At 43.1% G+C, this 27,287-nt stretch overlaps 1 protein-coding gene across 6 annotated transcripts in view; it reads right to left on the reverse strand.

The window, feature by feature from the left end:
• Nucleotides 1-27,287, reverse strand: part of SH3D19 (SH3 domain containing 19) — a 118,614-nt gene that overhangs the window by 69,623 nt on the left and 21,704 nt on the right. For all 6 annotated transcript variants that reach the window (XM_073341345.1, XM_073341339.1, XM_073341341.1 and 3 more), the window contains exon 3: nucleotides 2,899-2,939. In XM_073341345.1, the coding sequence (XP_073197446.1) occupies nucleotides 2,899-2,939 (41 nt within the window). The remainder of the gene's footprint in view (nucleotides 1-2,898; nucleotides 2,940-27,287) is intronic.

Below are 27,287 nucleotides of genomic sequence, written 5' to 3' on the forward strand. Positions count from 1 at the left end.
CTTTTTAAAGAAATATTGTTACAGTAGATACTGTACATTCTTGAAATTAATGTTAAGAGTGAATTGGGGAGCAGTCAGAGCTAGAGTTTTCATTCAGGCCTATCGATAACTACGATTGTTGACATCCAGGTGACTATGTTTTTATATATTCTGTCTACATAAATATATAATGGCTGTTTCACCCTTTTTAATCATGGGATAGGTCTCTCTGAATATTTTAACACACCTGATCATATACTAGTACTATATTATCATTACTTATTATTCGTATTGTATTTGCTTGATTTCTCATGGAGAGAAATTATACATGTAATTGCCATAGGTGGCACATTTGGTGTGGCTATGGTGTGCCAGAAGCTCCCTAGAAGTGTGGGGGGGGCATACCAGCACCTGGATTGTGACCCCCTCCCCCATTAAGCCCCACCCCTTCTTGGCCTCTTTACCCTGAGCCTCCCCCCCAGCCCCACCCTCGCTCCGCTGCCTGGCCCCAGGCCTTATGCTCTGCTGCAGGGCTCCTCACTGCCCCCCACCCTTGCTCCTTATTGCTCTCCCTGGGTTCCTCACTGCCCCCTCTTACCCCCCTCCTGACTGCCCCCCACACTCCCTGCATTCCTTACTGCCCCAAACCTCCCTCCCCCTCCAACTCCACCCAGGCTCCTTACTGCCCCCTTCCCAGGGCTCATTGCTGCCCCACCATGCCCCCCAGGGCTCAGTCCTGTCCTTTCCTCCCACTCACACCTTGTGAGGCCCTGGTAGAGGCCCGTGCTGCAGCCAGGGGGGCAGGGCGGCTCAGGGGTATGGTTGCCTAGGGAGCTTGGGGGAGGCAGAAGGTCCACGACCACCACCACTTCCCCTTGTAGCGGGGAGGGCAGCGCAGCTCATTCAGTTCCCCACCACCGAGGGGCACAGGGAAGTGAAAGCAGCTGCACTGACACCACCCTACTGGCATTCTGCTCTGGGATCCCTGCCTGGCAGAGCGCAACGCTGTCGACAGCCTGGAGACATGCCTGTGTGTGAGCAGAGCCAGAGCACCACGCCAGAGGCAGGTGGGAGGAAGAGGCAGAGTGGGGACGGGGCCTCAGGGCAGAGTGGGCAGAGCTCAGGAGAGGAACGTAGGAGGTGACCCACGCTGCATCCGGCATTTGCCCCCCTGCATGGCCAGCCTTTTTTATTTTGAGGCTTAGCCTCCCCAAGCCCTTTATACATGCTACCCGTGGATAACTGTCTTAATACGTCTAGGATTTGTGAAACTCCATAATTGTGTAATGCTTTTGTGGATGGTTTTGTAACTAAAACAAAGGACTGAGGCTTGGACAATCTGGATTCAGTTCCTGGCTCCCGTAGACTTCCTGTGTGACCTTAAATGAGCCACAGTCTCTCAGTTCCTCAATTTCCCTTTTGTAAAATGGGAATAAGGATGATAGCACCAGCGTATAAAAGGTGCTGCATTTTAAGCACCATGAAGACTTGTTCTGAGCAGTTAGCAACACAAGCTTACAATACTGCCGAGCACCTCATGCCCTGTCTACACTAGAGATCCCTAGCATTGGGGGGGAGATGGATCAGTGATAGCGACAGTGGAGAAGTTTAGTAGGAAAAAAATACACTAGTGTACATGTAGCTGAAGAGAAGATAGCTTTCTGAAATGCCAGCTATGGTAGGCAAAAGACAAACATGAAACTTGGGGATGAAAACATTATTTTGAATGATTCCAACTGAAGTGAATATCTGAGAATTTCATGGGTGGGGTAAGAGGACAGAAAGAGAAGATAAAGAGACAAGTTAGGAGAGGCATAGACTAGACTTTCAAACAAAGCTTAAAAACAAAATCTCTACCCCAAAACGAAACTACATTCAAGGGTCCAAACCTAGCTCCCACTAAAGTCAATGTAGTTTTGCCATTGACTTCAATGAAAGCAAGAAGATGCTCAAACCAACCAACCAAGTTAAAGTAGGCAACTAACACCCAGATTCTTCAGAATCATACACAGTTTACAGCACAAATGCACAGACAAGAGAAATGCTAGTGTTCTGTAAGAAGAAATAACTCAGCAGCAACTGGGAGACATGGTCTAAAACAGGGGTGGGCAAACATGGCCCACAGGCCAGTTCTGGCCTGCTAGTCATTTTAAACCGGCCCACAAGCCACACCACGCAGCTCAGCCTCGCTCCGGCACTCCAGCCAAGGCGCTGGGTCAGGGGCTGCACCACATGGCTTGGCCCCGCTCCGGCCGGGGCGCAGGGTTGGGGGCCCAGCACTCCAGCCACGGAGCAGGGTCGGGAGCTGCACCATGCAGCTGCCGGAAGCCGCAGCACAGCCTCACTCCAGCTCCTGTGCACGCCAATCGGAGCTGCAGGGGTGGTGCCTGCGAATGGGGCAGTGTGCAGAGCTGCCTGGCTGTGCCTCCGCATAGGAGCCAGAGAAGGGACATGCCGTTGCCTCCGCAAAGGAGCCACTTGAGGTAAGCACTGCTCAGAGCCTGCACCCCCAAGCCTCTCCCCAGCCCCAACCCCCTGCCGCAGCCCTGATCCCCCTCCTGCTCTCCAGACCCCTCAGTCATAGCCCAGAGCACCCTCCTACACCCCAAATGCCTCATCTTCAGCCCCACCCCAGAGCCCGCATCCCCTCCTGCACTCCAACCCCAATTTTGTGAGCATTCATGGCCCGCCATACAATTTCTATTCCCCAACATGGCTCTCAGGCCAAAAAGTTTGCCCACCCCTGGTTTAAAATGAAGCAAAGCCAAAACTGTTACAGTCTGTCAGATGATTAATGATTCTATAAACTTACCTTTGTTTAGTCATTTAATCTTCTCATAAAAAGTAACCACTTGCTGGAAATGAAGATGCAGGAATTTGAAATTAAGATACCCAAGAGTAGAAGAAAAATAGACTTACTTCTCTTGATTGCTGCTCTAATCGATGACAGGGGTCCTTGCCTTAAGAAAAGAAAGAAAATTAAGTACATCACTAGTCCACAGGGAAAAAGACAAGTAGCTCACATTATGCAGAGCTTCTGTACCAGGTGGAAAGTACATTGTCACACACAAACTCACAGCACAGTGTCTGGTTGTCTTTTACAAAAATAAAAAGGGCTTTTCTATTTTATACAAGGTTCATGTTTGTCCGCATCTGTTAGGCTACAGAAACCGCACGGTTTGTTTCACAGTAAATGTGCCACTGCTGAGGACTGGTAATACGGTCCTGCCACTTACTGGAGCAGAAGCATAGTCTACACCAAGATTCTAGATCCCGTGAAATTTTACAGTAGAAATTCAGGTAGGCAATAGAAGAAAGTTACTCAATGGTTGCTTTAAGCCACCTTTGCACCAACCTATTCCTGGGTTATTCCAGGTCCTGGAGAAGGTCCATGCATAACTTAGGCTCCCAGGGCTGTATAAGTCATGGCAGCCTCCTGGGCTTACCTGTGAGCTGCAGCACTGCCTGGAAACTCTGCATCACTGCACACTGCAGCCCTGCTTAGACATAGCATCTCCCATCACAAGCCCCTTCCTAGCACACCACCTATGCTGGGCTTGCATGGATGTCCTCAGAGTCCGATTGGAACTGAGCTTTTTATCTCTCCTCAGTACACAGGACTGAAGTGGGAATGAAGATCTCAACCCAGATCTACAGTGACACGTCAAATAACATTCCATATACAAAACCAATTAAATTGTCCTTTTAATACACCACTCTGGACATGCCAAAAAGTGAGAAAACATATCATGAAGGATATACTGATATCAATGTCATTAACTCTCATGATTTTATCATTATATTTACATTATCTGGTGTTTTTCTTAAAGCCCCATCTCTTGCAGTCATGTCATTATGTCAAAATCCCAGCTTTCACTATAAAAAATTATATATAGCTGTAATGGTTGCTTAAAAAAAAAAAAAACCAAAGAAAATCAAGAGTATTAAATGTTTACTATTTTTAAAATCTCATGATTTTGGGGGGGCCTCAGACACTATTTTTAATGCTTGGGATTGACAATACTGTGAAGATACAATATATTCTTACTGTACAAGGGATATATTAGGTCTTTTATATACTTTAGGAGCCACACCACCTTTAAAACAAATTTTGCATTGCAGGATGATAATTTTTTTACTTATAACACTTCAAAAATATTTGGAGGACTTCAACCCACCTTTACATGTTTCAAATACTTTCAAAGTGACATCATTACATACTGAGTTGTAGAAAAAGGTAGAAATTGTTAGCAGAAAATCTGAAATAAACGTATTTTTAAATTAATTAAATGGTGGTCAAAGATATCACATTTGTGGCCCTCGAGACCAAGAGGTCAAACCTGGATCTATTGGAAGTCTTCAACGCTATGGACAGCAAGAGTCAGCCATCTTATCTGTGTGATGTGGCAGGGGTAGACAGAATCACATTAACCTAGATCTACTAGTCTCTGAGAATGTGGTCATGGGCAACTGTTCATCCTTCTCAAACACCCTAACCAGCAGAGTCCTGCTAATCTCAATCCCGCCAGTGCTCTTTTCAACATGTATGTGAGGCTGAGTATAAGAAATGTCAGTTCAGATTCTCCCTCACACTACAACTTATTTGAGTGGATCTGACAGTGCAAATGGGGTAGTAAATCTACCTAGCAATTCTCATCAAAGGCAGCGACTGTGATTTCCTATTGTCTGGACAAAGCAGTGATCTGGATGAAAAGCAGCTGAATCCAGCCACTCAGTCTACGCAAAACAGAGCTCAAGTTGGTCAGCAGAGGCAAACACTTTGCGGAATGAGCTCTCTCTAACTAGTTCTCCAACTGAGGGCATTTGTTCACTATTTATCTTAGTACTCCTTGTGTGCCTAGCTTTAGGTTATTTCAGAACCATACTTTGGTCACAGATTCTTAGATTTTAAGGTCAGAAGGGACCATTAGGATGATCTAGTCTCCTGCATAACGCAGGCCACAGAATCTAATACAGCAATTCCTACATCCAGCCCATTAAAGTCATCAGATGGTAACAACTTTCACTCACAACTGACCTGGACTGATTCTGAACCCAAAACTTAAAGGCTCCAGATCCTGTTACCAATCCACTGTCAGGACACATAAGGACTGAACCACTCAGACTATTCTCTGGTCCTGCCTAAAAAATGTGACTCAGTGGCCAAGAATATATTTTTCACCATTTTATATCAGATAAGAAGGTAGCCATGGTGATCCATGCCTTTGTCATCTCCAGGATAAACACTATAATATGCTATACTTAGGGCTGACCATGCCACCACCCAGTAAGCAAGACAGATCCATGGAGTATTCATAGGCGTAGCCTGACTTCTATATTGGCGGGGGGGGGGGGGGGGGAATTCCCTGCATGCCCACAGGAGCGCCATTTCAGATTTTTCGAGAGGGTGGGGTACTTTAATCATGATGTCGGGGCTACTTAGGCAACTGAAAACTCTTGGGTTGTTTTTTTTTTTTTGCAGATAATAACTTAGATATTATCTGACATGAATACTGTATCTGATTCCAATATCAAGAAAGAAAATTAAATATTAGATCCCCTCAGCTCTAATACTAACATATCTGACATCTTGTGGTAAGTCACTTAAAGGACACTGGTTAGGTTTAAAATTGCAATGTATATTCTTACTCAGATACACTTACAGAAGTCAGAGAGGACCATTGTGATCGTCTAGTCTGACCTGTACCTTGCAGGCCACAGAACCTCACCCACTCACTCCTGCAATAGACCCCTAACCTCTTGCCGAGTTACTGAAGTCCTCAAATCATGCTTTAAAGACTTCAAGTTACAGAAAATTCACCATTTACACTAGTTTAAAATTGCAAGTGACCCATTCTCCATTCTGCAGAGGAAGGCGAAAACCCTCAGGGGCTCTACCAATCTGACCCAGGGAAAATTCCTTTCCAGCCCCAAATATGGCAATCAGTTAGACTCTGAGCATGTGGGCAAGACCCACCAGGCAGATACCTGGGAAAAAATTCTCTGTAGTAGCTCAGAGCCCTCTCCATCTATTGTTCCATCTCCAGCCGTCGGGGATCTTTCCTACAGACAGTCATCGATGGACCACACGCCATTGTAGGCAGTCCAGTCATACCATCCCCTCTATAAACTTATCAAGCTTAGTCTTGAAGCCAATTAGCCCCCCCCCCCCGCTCTCCTCTGGAGGCTGCTCCAGAACTTCACTCCTCTGATGGTTAGAAATCTTTGCCAAATTTCAAGCCTAAACTTGTTGATGGCCAGTTTACATCCATTTGTTGTGGGGTCCACATTGGTGCTTAATTTAAATAATTCCTCTCCCCTCCTGCTATTTATCCCTCTGATATATTTATAGAGACCAATCATATCTCCCCTCAGCCTTCTTTTGGTTAGGCTAAACAAACCAAGTCTCCTCTCACAAAGTAGGTTTTCCATTCCTCAGATCATCCTAGTAGTCTTTCTCTGCACCTGTTCCAGTTTGAAGTCATCTTTCTTAAACATGGGAGACCAGAACTGCATGCAGTATTGCAGATGAGGTCTCACCAGTGCCTTGCATAATGGTACTAACACTTCCCTGTCTCTACTGGAAATACCTCGCCTGATGCACTCCAGGACAACATTACCCTTTTTCATTGCCGCATGATAGTCATCCTGTGATCAACCAATCGGCCCCAGTCTTTCTTCTCCTCTGTCACTTCCAAGTGATAAGTCTCCAGCTTATAGCAAAAATTCTTATTATTAGTCCCAAAATGCATGACTTTGCACTATTAAATTTCATCCCATTTCTATTACTCCAGTTTACAAGGTCATCCAGATCTTCTTGTATGTTATTCTGGTCCTCCTCCATATTGGCAATGCTTCCCAACTTTGCTAATAAAATTTGCAGATAACACATACTCCTACTTTTTGTGCCAAAGTCAGTAATAAAAATGTTAAATAAGATTGGTCCCAAGACTGATCCCTGAGGAACTCCACTAGCAACCTCCCTCCAGCCTGACAGTTCATCTTTCAGTATGACCTGTTGCAGTCTCCCCTTTAATCAGTTCCTTATCCACCTTTTAGTTCTCTCATTAATCCCCATCTTCTCCAAATTAACTAAAAATTTCTCGTGTGGAACTGTATCAAATGCCTTGCTGACATCCAGGTAGATTAGAGCTACTGAATTTCTTTTGTCTAAAAAAATCAGTTATCTTCTCTAAGAAAGCTATTAGTAACTTTATTATTACCTCTTAAATACAATAATTGAAACAACTGTAGAAAAATCTACAATTACTTTTTATCATTTAGGCTACTTACCTTTTCCAATTCACCAAGCTTGGAACAGATCATTTATAGGAAACACCCTAACAGCCCTTTCTTATCTTAATCACCTGTTAATCACTCTGCTTATAAACAAAATTCTGACCCCCTTCCTCAGGGGTGCAAGTTGGGAGCTGCACTCTCTGATCTCCTCTGTAGAACTCATTACATTGCACACGCAGGCTGCCTGCCTGAGGCTTGCAGTTGGGGGTGGGGGTCAATGCCCCCATGTGCCCCCCCAAAAAAAATCTGCCTATGGGAGTATTATACCAGTACTACTCACTTTGCATTGGACACCTATCTAGTTTAAAAGTCCAGATCAGGGAATGAGCCTTCCAATATAGCAATCATTTTCCTACTGGATAAGCAGGGCTCTCAGTTATTCCTGGAGTTTGGCCCTTCTAATAGCAGGCTAAGAAGGAGGAGTGGATGCACAGTTATACTATTGATCAAAGTATTTGCACTGCACTCATCACTGTGATATTCCAGAGGGCATTCCTTGTGAAGGAATAATCTGAGATCACATCAAGATGCTTTAGAAACTGGTGTAAAATTACTGTTCCGAATAACCCTAATACACATCTACTATTTTAAATATTAATTCATGGTGACAACGATAGCGTAAAAATATTAGGTCAAGTTAATTACAACAGTGCAAATGTGTACATGTAAATACAAACCACATTAACTTCATTGAGTTCTACAGGTGATACTGACAGGAAAATTTGGCCCATGCAAGATGCTAAGATGACAAGAAATAAAAGGTTAAAAAAAATCCTAAGGGAAGAGCCAACATTTTTGAGATAGAAAAACAGATGGGAAATATTTACCATTTAATACTATTCACAGGTTCTTGGGGGGAGGGGGTTGGTTTGTTTGTTTTGTGGGGTTTTTTTTCATAATACATAAAAAAACCTTTATTTGATTGTTACAGAACAAAAATGTTTACACAATGTTTTTACATAGAGTGACTTCTGCAAAGTAGGGTTTATCCCTGTTAAGCTTAGATTGCAATTTTAACCAAAACCACTAAGGAAAAAGAACCATCCTTATGAGTTTTACAAGCTAGTTGTCTAAGTCTTCCTTCTTTCATGCTAGACTGATTTTAGAGGCTTTTGTTTACAGGCAGGGCAACATGACTGTGCAAGATCTACTGATGTAGCTAAAAGATATGGAATGACGTTTATATCTGACAGCATGGTACGTTACTCCAATTGCTTGTAGTACTGTTTTCATAAATATTTTAGTGGATAAACTAAAACACCTTGAAGCCACTACACGATACTTTCATCTTGACATATATTTCCTTGCGCATTCAGATGAGACTGTGGATTTGTCTATACTTACAGCGCTGTAGCACTTAGTGAAGACTTTACCTATGCTGATGGGAGAACTCCCATTAGCACAGACACTCCTCCCTCCCAAACGGTGGTGGCTATGTTGACAGGAGAAGCCCTCCCATCAACATAGCACCACCAGGAGTTAAATCGGTATAATAGTGTTGCTCGGAGGTGGGGGGTGGATTTTCCACCGCCTGAGCGATGTGGTTATACCATCATAAGTTTGTGGTGCAGACCAGGGACAAGTAGCTGAATGGATTTTGCTTTGAATCATTATGATTAGATATAAACAACGAGACCCACACAGGAAAGTCAATAGGTCTGGATCTACAAGTGTTACCTAGCAGCTCTGTGTTCTTGGGGAACCAGGGCACAGTACTCAGCCTGTCTGACTCACTAAAGACCTCTCCCTACCTCACCCCCAGCCTCTGCTTGAACCAAATCTGCATAAGAAGAAAAATTTACAAAAAGCAATGAAAAGGCAGTGGGAGACACACCTAAATCCTGGGATAAGGATGACCGGATTAAGGAAAAAGAAAAGGAGTACTAGTGGCACCTTAGAGACTAACCAATGCGTCCGATGAAGTGAGCTGTAGCTCACGAAAGCTCATGCTCAAATAAATTGGTTAGTCTCTAAGGTGCCACTAGTACTCCTTTTCTTTTTGCGAATACAGACTAACACGGCTGCTACTCTGAAACAGGATTAAGGAAACACCCCTAGCCTCATTTGCATCGAAGATGGGACAAGGAGGATTCTCCATTAGCATACAGAATGGAGAACAGAGATTCCAAGGCAAGAACCGCATGGAACTCTGGGACCAGAAAAGCAGGGAAGCATGGTCCAGATGTTAACGAACCCATGCTTGCCACCCAGTTCAGTAGTCATCAGACCAATTCTAGTAATAAATCTTTCATTGGTATCCAAAATACTGAAGCTCCCTAACTCCATTGTGAGCTCCCCGCAAGGAACACCACCCAAAGCCAGGAATGATCAGCTCCCATGTCTAGCCTGAACAAAACAACTTTGGTATTCTCCCTTGTTTTCACAAACAAATCTGGTGTTCTCCCTTGAACCACTGTTGTTTCTCTACAAAAATTTGCACCTATGCTCAAGTAAGTGTTCTGATGCCTGGATTCAAAATCTGTATCAGTTCCACTGTGACTTCATCTTCTCCTGACTGATCATGCTGAGGGCTCTGCCTGTCTCCAGCACTCCAGACCCTCAGCTACCACCTCCACCTAGGACCCCCAATCAATTCAAGCATCACGGAGTGGTGAGAACCCAGCTCTCTCGCTCTCTCTAGGTATAGCCTTCTGACCTTGGCTTGTGTGATCATAGTTTTGTAAACCTGACTTTTATAATCAAATTTAGGTTAGATTTAATATTATAACTGTTTTGTTTGGCTCCCCTATGGTTATTACCTGGCAATAAATAACTTTCATGATTTAGCTGGTTGCTTCTCTCTGTCTCTCTCTCCCCACCATGGGTGGGTTTTTTTTTTTGGTTTCCTCATTCGCTCTGCAGCAATGCTTCTCGTACCTAAGCTAAAAGATCCCTGCAGCGCCCAAAAATCCTGTGGGGTTTGCTCATCAAGTGGATTACTACCAGAATAATTGTAACGTGAAAGTGGGGATAGAGATGTGCTGAACCAGAAACATATGAGGGTGGCAGCTCAGAAGTGCTGCTCAACCCAGCCTGCTCAGGCATGCTTGGATCTGGTGCGGTACCGATGGCATATGAGGGTAACAGCTTGGAGGTGCTGTTCGACCCAGCCTGCTGAGTCCAGGGACATATAAGGGGTCAGCTTGGGAGTGCTGATTAACCCAGTCCTCTCAGACGCATTCTGTTAATATATGTGTGTGTCTCAGATGCACTCTGTTAATATATATGTGTGTGAGTGTGAATGAGTGTGAGAGAGAGAGTCTGATTCTAGGGCTGGAAGAACCCAGCCTTGGGGAACCTAGGTCCTGCAGGATGGCTCCATTGGGAGGGAACTTGCAGCAGGGAGAAGTAGAGCTCCGTATGAGAACACAAGTGATACAAGCAGTACATTGATAGAAGTACAGACACCCCCTCCCCCAGAAGTGTAACTCTAATAAATGAGCATACCCCAAAGTAATGGGCAAAGCTGGTAACACAAGAGGCCACGTCTATACTAGGTGTACTTTACTGGTATGGGAAATTGTATACTACAGTAGTAAAGCACTCTTGCTGTGGATGCAGCTTACACCAATAAAACTGTGCTTTTACTCATATCTGCATCTACACCAGGAGCTTCCGCCAACATGGCTATGACTGTCAGGGATCATGCCTCTTCACAGCCCCCACTGACAGCTGTGCTTTCAGAAGTCTGTAGTGTAGTCTTTGCTTAATGGCTTATCTTCACTGCAATGTTAGCTCAAGTTATGTACACTTGAGTTAGCTCCTCTCAAGTTAACCTAGTTCAAACAAGATTGGTCACACTATAAAACACAAACTGCACAGAGTCTCTGAGTCCACACTGCATTATTAGCTCCAGGATCAGCAGCAATCAGATTCAACCCATAACGTGTGACGGGACAGCTAGCTCAAGTTTGAAGCACCAGTTAACTCAAGCTAGAGATTTTTGTCTATGCCTAGGAGTCAGGTTAAGGACAACACTCAAGTTATACCTTGAGCCAACACTGCAGTGAAGACAAGCCCTAAAGGAGTCTTAACTATCATTTAATTGATGTTAAGGTTGGGATTTTCTGAACTCTGCTCCCAATAAAATCAATTTACTTCAAGGGCAGCAGAGTTAGGTCAATGCGGAGTGTTTTAGAAAATCTCACCTCCAGTGATTCTCTGTCTTCCTACACCTACTTAATCTATATTCAGAACGTGTCACTCAAAATATCAATGTGAAAAAGCTGGAACGTCTAACTTTAGGTTAAAGAGTAGTATTTCTAAAGGGAAATGAGCCTTTAGAAGACAAACTTTGGTTTCCTCATTTTTTTAATTCTCGATTTACTCTCTTTCAGCTCACTCACATTAATATATCCACTGGGACTGTCTGTAAAATAGCAGATTTATTAGACCATATGTACCTTTAACTCTAATATGATGAAGCCTATTATCTAATCATTCCCCTCATCCCAAAATCTTATCACATAGTAAATGTAAACCAACAAGCAAAAAAGGTGTGTGATAATATAAATACACACACACACACGTCTCTCAAATTAGTTACTTATATGCTTTAAAAACCAGTTCCCAGGTAGTAGAAATACTAATTTTTAAGTATTTCTCAACATGTTAAAGTCTTACAAAAACAAAACTATCTTCATATACGATCACAGCTTGTTCCAAGTAACTGCTGACTCATTCAGTTACGCCCTACAGTACATTAGAAACACAAACTTTTAACAGTGGCTTCTAAAGAATGTGCACTGCACAGAAATTCTAAGTTTCCCCCATCCTGCACCAAACCTGTCTTCCCAGATATGACAACACTGTAAGCAGAGCTTTGCCAAAGAAATGCCAGAGTTGCCTGCAATAATTCCCCCAAACCACTGCCATTTCTCTCACAGTATGTTGGACACTGACACTTTACTATAAGAGATGCACCAAATGATGATCGGAGATGATCTCCATTGTGGAGAAAAACGAACGACTGTAGTCGCAAAACTTTTAGAGCCACGTTGAAATGCATTCCTGAAAACTGTTTATATTCACGGCTCGCTACTCATACATGAAAATTCGGCTGTTTGGAGAATGAGGTCAGCCAGAAAAAAATCTAAAACTCAGAACTTAAAGAGAGAGAGGACATTTAAGAATATTAATGGCTTTTTAATAGATATTTTCTTCGTGATTTTAATTTAGTACTCTCCAGGATTATTATTTCTTTTACAGTAGTTTCCAAAAGTCCCGGTCAGGATCAGAGTCCATATTATTCTGAACACTAGACACCCATATTAAAAGACAAGTCCCAGCACTGAAGGGCAGATGCATTTTAAACAAACATCACAAAAAGTAGATAAGGAAAGTCTACAGATCTGGGTAACCAATTCAAATCTGTTCCAGGTAGTAATAACTAAACCCCTCTATTTACTGAAAGGTGTTGGACAGCCATCTAGAAAGTAGTTGATGGTTTCACTCCAGTTCACTGGTGACAGGTGTCCACCCAACAGAACTCGTACCCTTGTTACCAATTTTACCAGAGAGAAGAGGGATTGATCATGTATGAAGACTGAATTTCTCTGTTCCCCAAAGCGGTAGGGGTGTGATGGGAAAGCTTGTACTGCTGCTGACTGTTCTATGGACTTTAAAGCATTTATGAGCAGCCCTAAAATAAAGCAATAAACTTATGGAAAAAAGCAGTAAAAATAGATTCCACATGCAAGTTTCCCAGGAACAGTTTTTAAAGTGTAGAAATAGTATTTTTAGAAATCAAAAATAGCTGAGTGTTTAAAAACATGTTGCTCAGAGCTTCAGTCTTCTGCACAGTGAGCAGTATGCACAGACACAAAGCAACAAGTCGTCCAAGCCCCCTTCAGCTACATAAACAAGGGAAACACTGCAGAATATACAGTTGATTCTTACTCTCTGTTTACAGCTAAAAATACATCCTTAAACCAGTGCTTCTCTGTCAACTGCAACATAATAGCTACCATTTCATTTTTGCAATTACTGCACCATACTTCTTATGCAAAACTTTAGCAATTCAAACAGAATTAAATGGCTAGATGAAGGGGAAACAGCATTTTTTGCATTACAATTTATTTTTCTTTTGTTCCTAACAATGAAAAACATCCACTAAAAAGTACACGCATTAAAAACATCATTATTCCCTTAGAATGGATTCTGTGCATTATTGAACATTAGCAGTCAATATCTGTGACAACTGTGTCCTTTCATCTTTTTGTGCCAAATTGATAATGATTGGCAAAATAGGAAATGATGTGTCCAGTGAAGCTTTATTTATTAAAGTGATCAAAAAAATTTTATTTAACAAAAAAAAATCCATAAAAATAACTTGCAGAGTTTACCATTTAAAAGAAAAGTAGAATCATAACATGTTCAAATCACAAACATACAGAAAAAACTAGCAGAAGTCTAAATAAATATTTATTCCTTATGATCTTAACCCTTCCCAGCACTCAGTGAAGTTTCTTTTGGGTGTACTCTCAGCCACTACATTTCTGTTGACATATTGATGCACCTTCATAGTGTGAAACAAAAGTGAAATTTGAGATTATCTGCTTTAAATGGATAGGCTTGAGGGATGCAGGCTAGATCTGTGAAAATGAGGAATGTCCTGCATATTTCAGTTTGTTTGTAGTGTTGTTGTAGCTGTTTTGGTCCCAGGATATTCCCAGGGAAAGCAGTGGATGTATTGTTTCTTGACTTTAGCAAAGCTTTTGACACGGTCTCCCACAGTATTCTTGTCAGCAAGTTAAAGAAGTACGGGCTGGATGAATGCACTATAAGGTGGGTAGAAAGTTGGCTAGATTGTCGGGCTCAACGGGTAGTGATCAATGGCTCCATGTCTAGTTGGCAGCCAGTGTCAAGTGGAGTGCCCCAGGGGTCGGTCCTGGGGCCGGTTTTGTTCAATATCTTCATAAATGATCTGGAGGATGGTGTGGATTGCACTCTCAGCAAATTTGCGGATGATACTAAACTAGGAGGAGTGGTAGATACGCTGGAGGGCAGGGATAGGATACAGAGGGACCTAGACAAATTGGAGGATTGGGCCAAAAGAAATCTGATGAGGTTCAATAAGGATAAGTGCAGGGTCCTGCACTTAGGACGGAAGAACCCAATGCACAGCTACAGACTAGGGACCGAATGGCTAGGCAGCAGTTCTGCGGAAAAGGACCTAGGGGTGACAGTGGACGAGAAGCTGGATATGAGTCAGCAGTGTGCCCTTGTTGCCAAGAATGCCAATGGCATTTTGGGATGTATAAGTAGGGGCTTAGCGAGCAGATTGAGGGATGTGATCGTTCCCCTCTATTTGACATTGGTGAGGCCTCATCTGGAGTACTGTGTCCAGTTTTGGGCCCCACACTACAAGAAGGATGTGGATAAATTGGAAAGAGTCCAGCGAAGGGCAACAAAAATGATTAGGGGTCTGGAACACATGACTTATGAGGAGAGGCTGAGGGAACTGGGATTGTTTAGTCTGCAGAAGAGAAGAATGAGGGGGGATTTGATAGCTGCTTTCAACTACCCGAGAGGTGGTTCCAGAGAGGATGGTTCTAGACTGTTCTCAGTGGTAGAAGAGGACAGGACAAGGAGTAATGGTCTCAAGTTGCAGTGGGGGAGGTTTAGGTTGGATATTAGGAAAAACTTTTTCACTAGGAGGGTGGTGAAACACTGGAATGCGTTACCTAGGGAGGTGGTAGAATCTCCTTCCTTAGAAGTTTTTAAGGTCAGGCTTGACAACGCCCTGGCTGGGATGATTTAATTGGGGATTGGTCTTGCTTTGAGCAGGGGGTTGGACTAGATGACCTCCTGAGGTCCCTTCCAACCCTGATATTCTATGATATTAGCGAGACAAGATGGGTGAGGTAATATCTTTTACTGGACCAACTTCTGCAGGTGAAAGACAAGCTTTTGAGCTACTCAAGAGATCTTCTTCGGGTCTGAGACAGGTGTATTCAGGTCTGTATTTCAGAACAGATGGCAGCCTCTTTTAGCAATGGGAATTTTTGAGTAGCCTAACATCACCACTGCATCTAAACAGAGTCAAATCCTATATTTCCTGCAAAGACTTGTCTGTGCTGAGGATTCGCCTTAACTTCCGCTATTTGCCCCAATTTCAGCCATCTGGTATCCTCCTTTGGTATCCTGCTTGCAATTGAATCATCTCATTAGACTGACCTCACACTTGGTAAGGGAAATCACAACTTTTCAGGTATTTATACTTGCTCCTGTATTTTCCACTCCATGCATCTGATGAAGTGGGTTCTAGCCCACAAAAGCTTATGCCCAAATACATGTTAGTCTCTAAGGTGCCACAAGGAATCCTCATTGTTTTTAGGGTATGCAGTGAACACAAGAAAGGACAACACATGGTGATAGAACAGCACGCTGAATAAGCATTTTACTGAAGGGGAGACAACAGATAAAAGTAAAAATCTCTCCTCCACCTGTTGAAAACAAAACCAGAGGCAATGGAAACCAATGTAATATGCTAACAGCAAGAGCAAATCTAACCCTTTAATTGAGATTCCAAACAAGAAGCATCAATACAAAGACTAACCTTAGCCTAAGTGAAAGAGAACAGAAGTCTCCAAACCATAAAAATCTTTAAAAAATAAAGCAAATGCCTGCTCAAGCATGGAGTTTGATATTGTCCATAATGTTGGTAGCAGTGTCTTTCAAACAAAGAATCGCCTGAGTATCCTCCTTTATTATGGCAATTTAGAAATAGCTAGACCTGCCAGTTCAGTTCTAAAATCATCATTAGGCCTTTAGGCTTCCTTGCTTGGCTGGCGACAGTGGCCTCCTGCTCTTTCTGGAGGTATTTATTGTTTTCTTAAGAACACTAAAAATAAAATCTTTAGAAACAATGCTCCTCTATCCCTCCTCCCCATCTGTTGGATGATTTTCACTTTCTCTCCATTGCCAAAATGTTTTCATAAAACAAAGAGATAAAAAGAGACAGCTGGAAGTTACACCCAGGCATGATTAATTTGGCCCATTATTATACACAATTTATAATCAGATCATTCCATTTCTTGACATCAGCTTCCATCAGCCTCAGAGTTGCTTGTTGTGGGGACTATAAATCCTTCCAGTTGTTTTTAAAAGTGACTGTTGTTTTCCAGAAGAAAAATGAAAAGCCTTCAAATCTCAATTGAAAGGGGGAAGGGTGTTGTCATTAGTAGACTGAAAATGTCACTGTGTCTTCCAGGAAACAGCCCTGCCTAGAACTACAGCTGCCATCATGAACATTTTTGCCAGACAATTCTCCTAATAAACAGGGACCAGAGGGCTGCCAGGCCCCTGTTGCTGGACAGTTCTGCGCACATTCTACTAGATTTGATTTGATTTTCCTTTCAGAAAGGTGATGGGGGACAGAAGACAGAAAATTTACTCCAGTGTATGTAAATCCCTTCAGTAACATCCTGGCTTATTTCAAAAGTTATCCACTGGGGGAAAAAAAAAAAGGTTATCCCCTTTTCCCTGTTCCCCCAATGGTTCCCTCACAACTCTCCCTCTTCTCCATCATGATTTCTCATTTCCCCCTTCTAGCTCCATGGCACTCCTTTTCCATCCCCATGAGTTTTACTGTGTCTCATCCTCTGTCTGACACCCCTGCCAAACATCTAGCCCCACTGTTACCTCGGGGGAAAATTGGGGCTTTTGATGTTCCTCCTGTGCTTGGGGCTGGGCTGCATGCTCCCAGGTAATCTCATTGCCTGGCTGTTCTCTGCTCCTGGTGATGCCTGCAGGTGCAGGCAGGGACCAGAGAGCAGCCCCATCAGTAAAAGTGGCTGTGTAGAGTATTGAGGAAGCCAGCCCAGCAGACAAAAGAGATCTTCCCTCCCCTTGCCAATGGCAGGGGGTGAGGGCTCCGGGCTCTGCGGTGGAGCCAGGGGTGAGGGATTTGGGGTGCAGGCTGCCCTGGGGCTATGGTGGGGAGAGAGGACTCCCCCCTGCTCTCTCCCCCTGCAGCAGCAGCACCCGTGCTGGGCGGGAGAGGCACCTTTCCCCACCACAGCAGCTCCAGAGCTGGGCTAGGTTGGGGCTGAGGGCTGGGAGCCTCTCTTCCCAGCCACAGCAGGTCCAGGGCTAGGTTGGGGCCAGGGAAGGGTGCCTCTCCCCCAGCCGCGGCAGGTCCAGGTCGGGCTGGGCTGGGTTGGGGCGCCTCTTCCCCGTCTGCAGCATGGATGGGCCAAGCTGAGCTGGGGCTGGTGTGCCTCTTCCCTGTCCACGGCAGGTCCAGGGCTTTGGAAGAGGTCTCTCGCCCCGCCGCAGCCTTGAGCACCTGCACAGCCCTTAATAGGCTGCCTCATGGCTGCACAGTTCAGAGGAAACATAGCTCATGAACCATGTTGCCATTAGCTTCTTCACTAAGGGCTTGTCTTCATTCCAAAGCTAAATTGGTGCTGGTGCAATCGATGCAGCAGCATCAATATAGTGGGTCTAGTGAGGACAAAATCATGATGGGAGCGTGCTCTCCCATCGATTTTTGTACTCCACCTCAATGAAAGGTTGAAGCAATGCTGGCAGGAGAGCCTCTCCCATCAACATTGCATAGTGTGGACCCCACAGTAAGTAGATCCAAGCTATGGCAACTTGAGTTACGCTACTAATGTAAGTCAAATTGCGTAGCTTAGATCGACCCACAGCAGTAGTGTAGATCTGCTCAAGGTGTGTGAGCTACTTCCCCTTCTGAGATGGATAAGAACTGTTGAAGGAAAACTAATATTGCTGTGTTAAATGAGGCATACTGTCAATGGAGCACATTGCATCAAACAGCTCCACCCTACTCTTCCACCTAAGCAGACCTCTGAGGTTAACATGGGACCTAAGTTTATAGATGTATGACATGCAGCCCTTCCATAACAATATAGTGATAGACCCCATTTTCTAGGATTAGTGAATGTTTGCTCCCTATACAGAGGAGAGGGGCTCTATGTGTTAATTACCATAAATAGAAAGGTAAACTTATGGGAAAAAAAGATGTTTGACTAGATTCTGGTCTCACACTGGGTTAAATCAGACATGCCAAACCTGCAAAAATAACGGCAGAAATGGGGCTTGTTTTTGGCTTAATTGGCTTGTGAGTTGCTTGTTAACTAGTTTTTGGCTTGTATCTTGGTGCTTGTTTAGCTTGTAGCTTGTTGTACCCTGTTGCTGCTTCTTTTTGATCGGCTCCCAGCAAGCAGGAACAAGGGGGTGGGGGAGGACAGAGTCAGGGTGCACAGCAGGCCCACCACAGTCCCAGACTGCACACCGTGGGGATCTAGTCACAGAGTGCTGGGATTCTTAGGGGTTGGATTGTTTTGAAATGTGATTAGCTTGATTTTTGGCTTATTGTGAAAGTTGGGGTGCTTATTTACCATGTGAAAGGTGGCAACTGTGGTTTAATTCCATATTAAGTTACTCTGTGTTCACAAGCATGACTGAGACCAGACTTCAAAGCATATAATTTAAATGGATTTATCTTTAGTTATTGCAGTCCAGTTGATTAGGCACTGGAATAGGAGTCAGGAGACCTGGATTCTATTCTCAGCTCTGCTGCTGACCAGTTGTGCAACCCTGAACAAGTCACTTCCCCTCTGCTGCAGTTTCTTCATTTGTAAAATGGGGACAACAATATTTACCTCCTTTGTAAAGTACTTGAGGATCTACTGAGTAAAAGGCTAAGTATTATTATTCACACTGCAGAAGTCTCTATGGAGAGTTTCTTGGTCTTGTAGCTATCATAGTCTTGAGAACTTCAGAATCACAATTGTATTTGTTCATTCTACACATAATTATAAAAATTGCATTAAATTTACCATAATAATTGAGCAGTCATTGGAAACTACCTTTGATCTCTCACTTCTCTTTGAATGGGGTCAGGGGTGTACACTGAATCCAACATTCACCTCCAAGAGCTATTACCATTATTAGAATAATTATAGTTATAAACCCCATTGTGCTAGGCACTGTATACACAAGATTTATCTCACCAATTTCTGTATATTGTTAGAAGTCTATTTATGGACTTCAATTATATTAAAATAATGGTTGGATTTGAAACCCAGTGTATTATGGGAAAATGAACAAGTCTGAGAAGACATAATTACCTTGACAATTTTTTCAAATTTATCCAAGCTCTGAATAATTTCTTGATATAAAGTATTTTCTAAATATATTTTAGTGCTTTTCACAGATATTCAGTGTGAATTCCCTTCCCCTCATCCTACCATAAATACTATTTTGCTCCAATTTTTAAAAAGCATGTTATTTTAGTGATTCCGTATTACCAACCCAAAAAGTTCAAAAAACATGAGTCAATCCACCCAAAATTATGAGATTTTTTTTTTAAAATCACATTATTTTGGAGACAAAGATTAAACCAAGATCATTTCAATGGAGTGGAAAGTCATCACAAGATAATGATTTCCTGTAGCAATTGGCAAACTGCTCATTATGTGGATTCAGAAAAATCAATACTAGCATCTTTGAGGATACTAATATTTAGGAAATAAATCAGAAAACTGAATTAGTAAAACCACAGGCCCTCAGATACCCCATCTCATCCTAGCCTGGCCATCTTTAGTGGGTGAGGTCAGCTTTCTCCTCCTGCTCCTCCAATTCCTCTTATAGGTCTGTGAGGGCCAGCTAGTTGACCACTTCCTGGGTTCTTTGGAGGGCCATCAACTAGTCTATTTCCTGCCCTTCTTGAATTCTTAAGGTGCCGGTCCACTCTTCACAAATCCAAGAGATAGTCCTATGCCTTCTACCTCTATTCAAGAGCCCTCTAAAGGTCTCTAGTACTGCAGCAGCTGTAACTGATGGAGTCTTGAGGGTACATCTGCTGCAGAAAGTGAAACAGGCAAATGATCTGCTTCCCCATAAGATAGCTCCTCATTTTTGGGATGAGCAGACCTACCTTGCTAGTCCCTCCCACATGCAAGATTGGGGAGCTGACCAAATGAACGCACCCGAAATGACCAAGGGATCAGCCATAGGCCCTCCAGCTGGGCATCCTCCAAAGATAGAGATAGGGAGTAAGGAAGAGGCCATTTTCTGGCCAAATATGTCTAATATTTACAGTAATTCAGGCAAAATGTAATTTACTATTTGATTTGCTCATCCTTAATTTCTTGCAACTACATCCATTTTAAGGCAAAGTGCATTTGGTTATTTTCAAAGCAGGAGACACTGACTTATAACAGTGTTCCAGTACCGTGGCTTTCTGTTATAAGAAATGGAGGATATGCTATAGATTTAACTATTTTATCTGATGCATATTAATGCAGAGTAGAATGATAATGTGCTATTATCTAACTGCTACAGTCTGAGAGACTTAGAGAAGAGACTTGATATTTCGGAACAATCGTATCCAGAATTAAAGATATGTGAGAAAGACTCTCCTTAAAAATTAAGAGAAAAATATTGAGGTTAGGGAAGAACAGAAGCCCTCTTTTTCTAATAGCATTGTAGATTTTTCTAAACTGCTTCATCTGAAAGATGACTCACAAGAGATTGGGCTTTTTTTTAAGCTCTTCCTTTTAAAAAAATTCTTTATGATGAATAAAGAAGGCATGAAAGGTTTTTGTCAAAAAAGGGGGGAGTTCCCCCCCTTTTTTTTTTAAACCTTAGGACTAGCAAGAATGTCAATTCATAATTTCCTGTTCTCCTGAGTATCTCAGTGATGTATGTGAGCTCCCAGACCCTAATTGAGGAGATTAGGATGGAATGGTGGGGAGAAGTAATAACTAACAAAAAAATCCATTCTCCCAAGCGTTTATTAGGGATTGGAATTAAATGTGTTTAAAAAGTTTTTTAAAACAGTCTGACAAAAAAGCCCCTACACTCTCAAGTATCCTCCTTCAAATTTCCTTTCATGTCACCATTTCTCTCATGTTCCAGCTGCAGTACTGTCTTCCAGGACAGATAAGATCTTGAGATCTAGTGTACCAGTTTTCAAGCTCAAAAAGCTAGATATGGAATCACAAAAATGACTGCCACAAACATGGTCCTTTTGTGTATACTCAGCACTAACTCCTGCTATCCATCTTCATCCTTGAAAAGTCTTGTCCATATTCTTGCCACAATTTCACTGTGTTCCTGCAGTCTCCCAGATTCCAATATCATTTCCTCCAATCACTGCTTCCGCCAGCACCTCCCCCATATCCAAGATCTGATTCTGCTCCTATCCATACCAAATCACAGCTAGTTCTGGGTGATTCCAACAAAATCAAGAACCATCCCTGGATAATCTATGGCTTTATCATATACGTTTAGGTAATGGTGTTAAAATGCAAGTTTAAACAGTTCCATCTAAACCAGTTTCTTACACACCAGGCACTGGGAATGCAGTCAAGCTGTGTTAGAAGGTCTATTCTAGGTTTAGCTGGAACTGTGTTTGGGCACTGTTCCTTTACTCGGTTGCTGGTCCACTGTGCATGGGCCCGTAAACCCTGATCCTGCAAATACTTAGGCACAAGCTTACCTAGAAGTACATGAGTAGTCCCATCAATGTGCTTAAAACCAAGAACGTGTGTGTTTGCATTTCAGCAGTTATCTTACTGTTCTCCTTAAAAGCTGTATCCAAGAGGCCCTAGGGTGTTCACTGATGACCAGGTAAATGTATCTAAGAACTTATATAAATAGCTAACATACTCACTATTAAATCTAAACTTAGTTTCACTCTTCAGTGCTTTTTCTAAACAATAGTTGTTCCTGAAAAATCATGTTAAAAACTGAAAATTAACAGAAAAAGCAAGTTTTCCAAGGACACAAAATTAATAACTGAATCTAATCCAGGGAAAATTGAGATCAGGCTTTTAACTAATATGCTTAAGATGTGTGTGTTAGGCTGGGTCTTTTTCCAAGTGCCTAATTTTTACCCACAGTTGTTTTTTTGTTTTTTTTTAAACCAGAACAACATACTCCATTCATTTTGGACAATCTACACGAGCCCTGAGCAATTCCACTGCGTTATGTGTTTGCTTCTAAAGTGGTCCTCACTCCTGACACACTAAAGTAAATCTGAATAGGTTACATATGATCCTGGTTGGAGACAGGACATAGAATCATAGAATATCAGGATTGGAAGGGACCTCAGGAGGTCATCTAGTCCAACCCCCTGCTCAAAGCAGGACCAATCCCCAATTTATGCCACAAATCCCTAAATGGCCCCCTCAAGGATTGAACTCACAACCCTGGGTTTAGCAGGCCAATGCTCAAACCACTGAGCTATCCCTCCCCCCCAAAAAATCCCCAAAAATCCCTCCCCCCCCCACCCTCCTCGCTCATCTTGATGCGTTCTCCAAGATTCACGTTAGAGGCCTTATTTCTGCTGCAGAAAATAATTACATGTGAACCTTTTAAGGGCTTGAAGAGGTATTAAAATCAGAGTTTTAAAAGTAGCATATTTATTATCTAGCACAGGTAGCATCTTTTGAAGTTTATCGATAGCAATTAAAATTTCAGCAAGTCATCAGCCAAGGTATTTATAAAAACAACCAGGTTTAGAGATTCGGGGATTCTACTAGACTCTGGTTTGACCAGCTATTGTCAAACATTTTGTTCTGGGGAACTAATACGCAACCCTTTGTGGGCCACCTCCCCTCCCAATATCTGCTTCTTTTCCAACTATTTAATTCTCAGTCCACCAGCAAAGACTCTCTGGGTGAGAGTTTGTGTTGCACTCCTAAGAGACGCAGCACAGAACTTGCAGCCCAGGGGAAGGGGAAAAAACAAGCGATTAAGAAGCCACCTTTATGTCCTCCCAAAGGGCTCTGGGGACCACAAAACTCAGACAGCCCCAAAGAGATGTCCATATTATAGCAGCACGGCTGCCCAGAGTCACCACAATACCATGTGCTGTGGCTCTGCCCATCCCTTGCTTCATCCCTTATACCAGGGTCTGTGAGGGTGGTGCTTAGAAGACAGCCTATGGCTGCCTTCCTCAGTTCGTATGTCAGGGAAATTCTCCCCAGCCCTTTACACTAACTGGTACAGCACGCCAGCTGGACTAGTGGGACTAACACAGGCACTAAGGAAGGGGCAGAATAGACAGGCTAAAAAGAACTGTCCTTTCAAAAACGTCCCTCTCTTTTTCCGTAGGCCACATCTGGAAAGGAAGAGTAGGAGGAAAGTGGCATGGTAACTAATGAAGCGGAGAGGGAGTCGGAGGGTATGTGGAGATCGTTGGGAATCAGACTGTCTGGAATGACAGGAATAGAAGGTTAGCAGGAGTTTCCCAGCCAGCTCGTACAGGGGCAGTTTTTCTTACAATATTAGCAACTTGCCCTAAAACTGAGATGTAGTTTATAAGACAGCTTAAGCCACAGTGCACTCAAGGTCTTATATTGTTCTGGGGGGAAAACAGCAAATTTTATGGAAAGTCTCTAATTCTATCAGTGTTTATGTGATCATTGTGAAAAATGGCTGCTGTTCACCGGATCTGAATTAAAATGCAAACAAAAGAAAACACATAACCACACATTGAATGGGAGAAGAATTTAAACCTGAAAGATGGAGATGGGTGGGCAATTAAAACAGTTAATTTATCTGTGTTATGCAGGTGAAATTTCTGAAAGTGTTACTCATCGAAATGAGGGCAGCTTTAAACAACATTGTATCATGGATGGATATCATGGGGATGGATCACTTGATGACTACCTGTTCTACTCATTCCCCCTGAAGCACCTGGCATTGGCCACTGTCAGAAGACAGGATATGAGCTAGATGGACCATTGGATTGACAGCATGGCCATTCTTATGTTCTCATTAGGGCCAGGGCAGGCACTAGGATTTTTACCACCCCAAGCAAAAAAAAATTTTGGCCGCCCCCACTTTTTTTTTGTGCCCCCCCCTCCAACTCCGCCCCTTCCCAACCCCTTCCCCAGATCCCCAGCCCCGCCTCCTCCCTCAGGCGTGCTGCGTTCCCCCCCATTGCTTCCTGAGGCTCCCCCCCGGCAACTCCCTGACCCAGCTCACCTCCGCTCCACCTTCTCCCCTGAACACGCTGCCGCTCCACTTCTCCCCCTTGCTTCTCAGGCGAGGGAGAGGCAGCACGTTCAGGAGAGCAGGCAGAGCGGAGGTGAGCGAGGGTGGTGGGGAAGCGCAGGAAGTAACGGGGGGAGTGGGGGTAGAGGAACCGCTCCCTGCCCCAGCTCGCCTCCGCTCCACCACCGCCGCCTCCCCCGAGCACGCCGCCGCTCAGCTTCTCCTCCCTCCCTCCCAGGCTTGCAGCACAAAACAGCTATTTGGCATGTGGCAAGCCTGGGAGGGAGGGGAGAGAAGCAGAGTGGCAGCGGTGCACTCAGGGAAGCAGCTGGAGGCGAGCTGGGGTGGGGGTGGGGCACATTTCTAGGGGAGGCATGGCCAGCACTGAATGCCGCTCCTGGAAACGTGCCGCGCCAAGCACCCATTTCTTTTGCTGGTGCCTGGAGCCAGCCCTGCTTAGGGCCAGTCATTAGGAATTTCCATTCAGTTCAAAATTCAAACATTTCAAATTTTTCTTCATTCCAAATTGGAACAACGAAAACTTCAAAACATCTTCAGAACTGGAATTCCAAAATTTCATTTGAGAAAAAAAATGAAACATTGATTTTTAACATGAACATGAAATAATTTCATTTCAATATAACTGATATGATTTTTAATATAAATTATAATATAGATAATGACAACAGAATACAAAAATCAAATGTTTCAATTTATATACCAGACTATGTCATTGTCATAATCTAGTCAAAATATTTCAGCTTTTATATTACAAAATATAATATTGTATTTATATTATTTTTATATTAGGGTTTAAGAATTATTTTTAAATTATAAAATAAATAAAAAATTATGATTGGTAATCGGAAAGTTCCTGCTGTAATTGGAATAATATATAAAGGACATGATATGTCATGTCAGTGAGCTGGGCAGTCAGTAAGCCACCCATACAGTTGTGGAGTCCTGCCTGTCTGCTGGGAGAAGGAAAGCTTTCTAGCATGCCCGGCTTAATGCCCACAGCAATCTGGAAACCCGGCCCTCTTGCCAACCAGGCATCCAGCCAGGAAGCAGGCAGAACAGCCAGTATGTCTGATTTCCTGCCAGCCTACTTGGCTGGCAGGTGGGCTAGCAGGAAATCAGCAAAGCAGGCAGGCAAGTTTATCCTGCCAGTCTGCCTGCCAGCAAAACACTTCGATTCCATCAAACCAGCATTTTCTGATGGAAAACTGTTCCGTCAGAAAATTTTCAACAAGCTCTATTTATCATGTTTGAAAATAGCTGTCAAGTGACTTTGGTGACACGGTGCTGTCTAAAACTTCACAGTCAACGCAGTCTGGGACAAACTGTTCTGTGTCATGTCCGTGCATTAGGAGTAAGTCCTGGCCTCAGCAACCAATTGGTGAAGGAGGATGAGAATGGACAACTTGCCCAAAATTTAACAAAGAAGAGGTCATTAGAGACTTAGGGGAAAGAACTGTATTCTTGGAGTATGGGGGAGAAAAAACAAATTGGACAGGGTCTAGAATAGAATTGAAGGAAAGGAACATGAGACAGCAGTTGTAGCTGACAGGCTCAAAAGAGTTTAGCTTTGTTTCAAATGGCATTATCCTCCACTGCTCCATTTACTCTCTGGTAGCAAGAGGGAGTTCAGGAGTGGGAGTTGGAGATAAGGTGATAGGCAGAAATTAAAAAAAAAATAGAGCTGAGGAAAAGATAGCAATGGAAAATGGATGAGGGGAAAAAGAGGAAAATGGTGACCAGACAAGATTCAGATAAACTTTAGGGGCATCAGACTTTTCAGGATTTTAATCAGAATCTAATGGTTTGAAAGTTTATGGCCTATCACTAAGACTGCAATTTGGGCACAGAACTTTTTAATAAATTTCACAGCAGAGATGTGGGTAAAAAAAAAAAAAAAAAGATGGAAAGACAGATCCTGGAATGGGAGGTGCGGAAAGGTGAGGCCTGGGTGGTGGAGTTGGAGAGCAAGCCAGCCCTGCATTCACTCCACAGCAACAGCTCCAGTCTCACAGGGCTGGGCCTAGCTTCCTACTCTGGGCATTGTAGTCTAGGGCACAAGGTTGCAGCACAGCTCAAGTTTGGCCTGTCCAACCCTTCACAGATGGAAGCAAAGGGTCAGACAGGCCAAATTTGATTGGCATTGTGATCTAGTGCACAGGGTCATAATGCCACTCCAGTTTGGCCCATCTGCCCCTGCACAGATGGACCTAATTCAAAATCATGATTTCTGTGACCATCATGATCTCCATGACAAAATCATAGCTCTGCCTATCATTAATGGGAATTCTGAATCAATGAGAGTTCTTTTGTATAAGAAGGATGTTGATAAATTGTAGATGGTTCAGAAAAGAGCCATGAGAATGATTAAAGGATTAGAAAACATGCCTTATAGTGATGGACATAAGGCGCACAATCAAACAAATGAAACAAAGACAAGGTTATAGGGTGACTTGATAACAGTCTGTTGTACCTACATGGGGAGCAAATATTCAATAATGGGTTGTTCAATCTGGCAGAGAAAGATATAATATGATCCAGTGGCTAGAATTTGAAGTTAGATACAAAATTACACCTCCTTTTCGGTCTGAATTTAACAGTTAGGGTAATTAACCACTGGAACAATTGACCAAGGGTTGTATTCTCCATGAAGATTAGATGTTTATTTTGGGAAAGTTCTATAGCCAGTGTTATACAGGGGGTCAGACTAGATTATCACAATGGTCCCTTCTGGCCTTGGAATCTATGAATCTGTAATATCCATAATCCTTTTCCAGCTCACAAACTTTTAGGTGTGCTCACATCTAAGCTCTGGTAATATTTGGATGCTCATGTGTATGAACTGAGAGTTCTTATTCCTGTCACAGAAGCAAACACTCAGAAATTTAGGGAAGCTGAAGTCACTGTCTCAGCATTTAACAATTTATTGCTGGGGCCTTTTGTTTTTTAAGTCATAGTTTTATCAAACAACCCAGTATGTATTTCATAAACAAGCCCTTTGCAATTTTGTG

This window comes from Lepidochelys kempii, chromosome 4, assembly GCF_965140265.1.
Source record: "Lepidochelys kempii isolate rLepKem1 chromosome 4, rLepKem1.hap2, whole genome shotgun sequence".
NCBI lineage: Eukaryota > Metazoa > Chordata > Testudines > Cheloniidae > Lepidochelys > Lepidochelys kempii.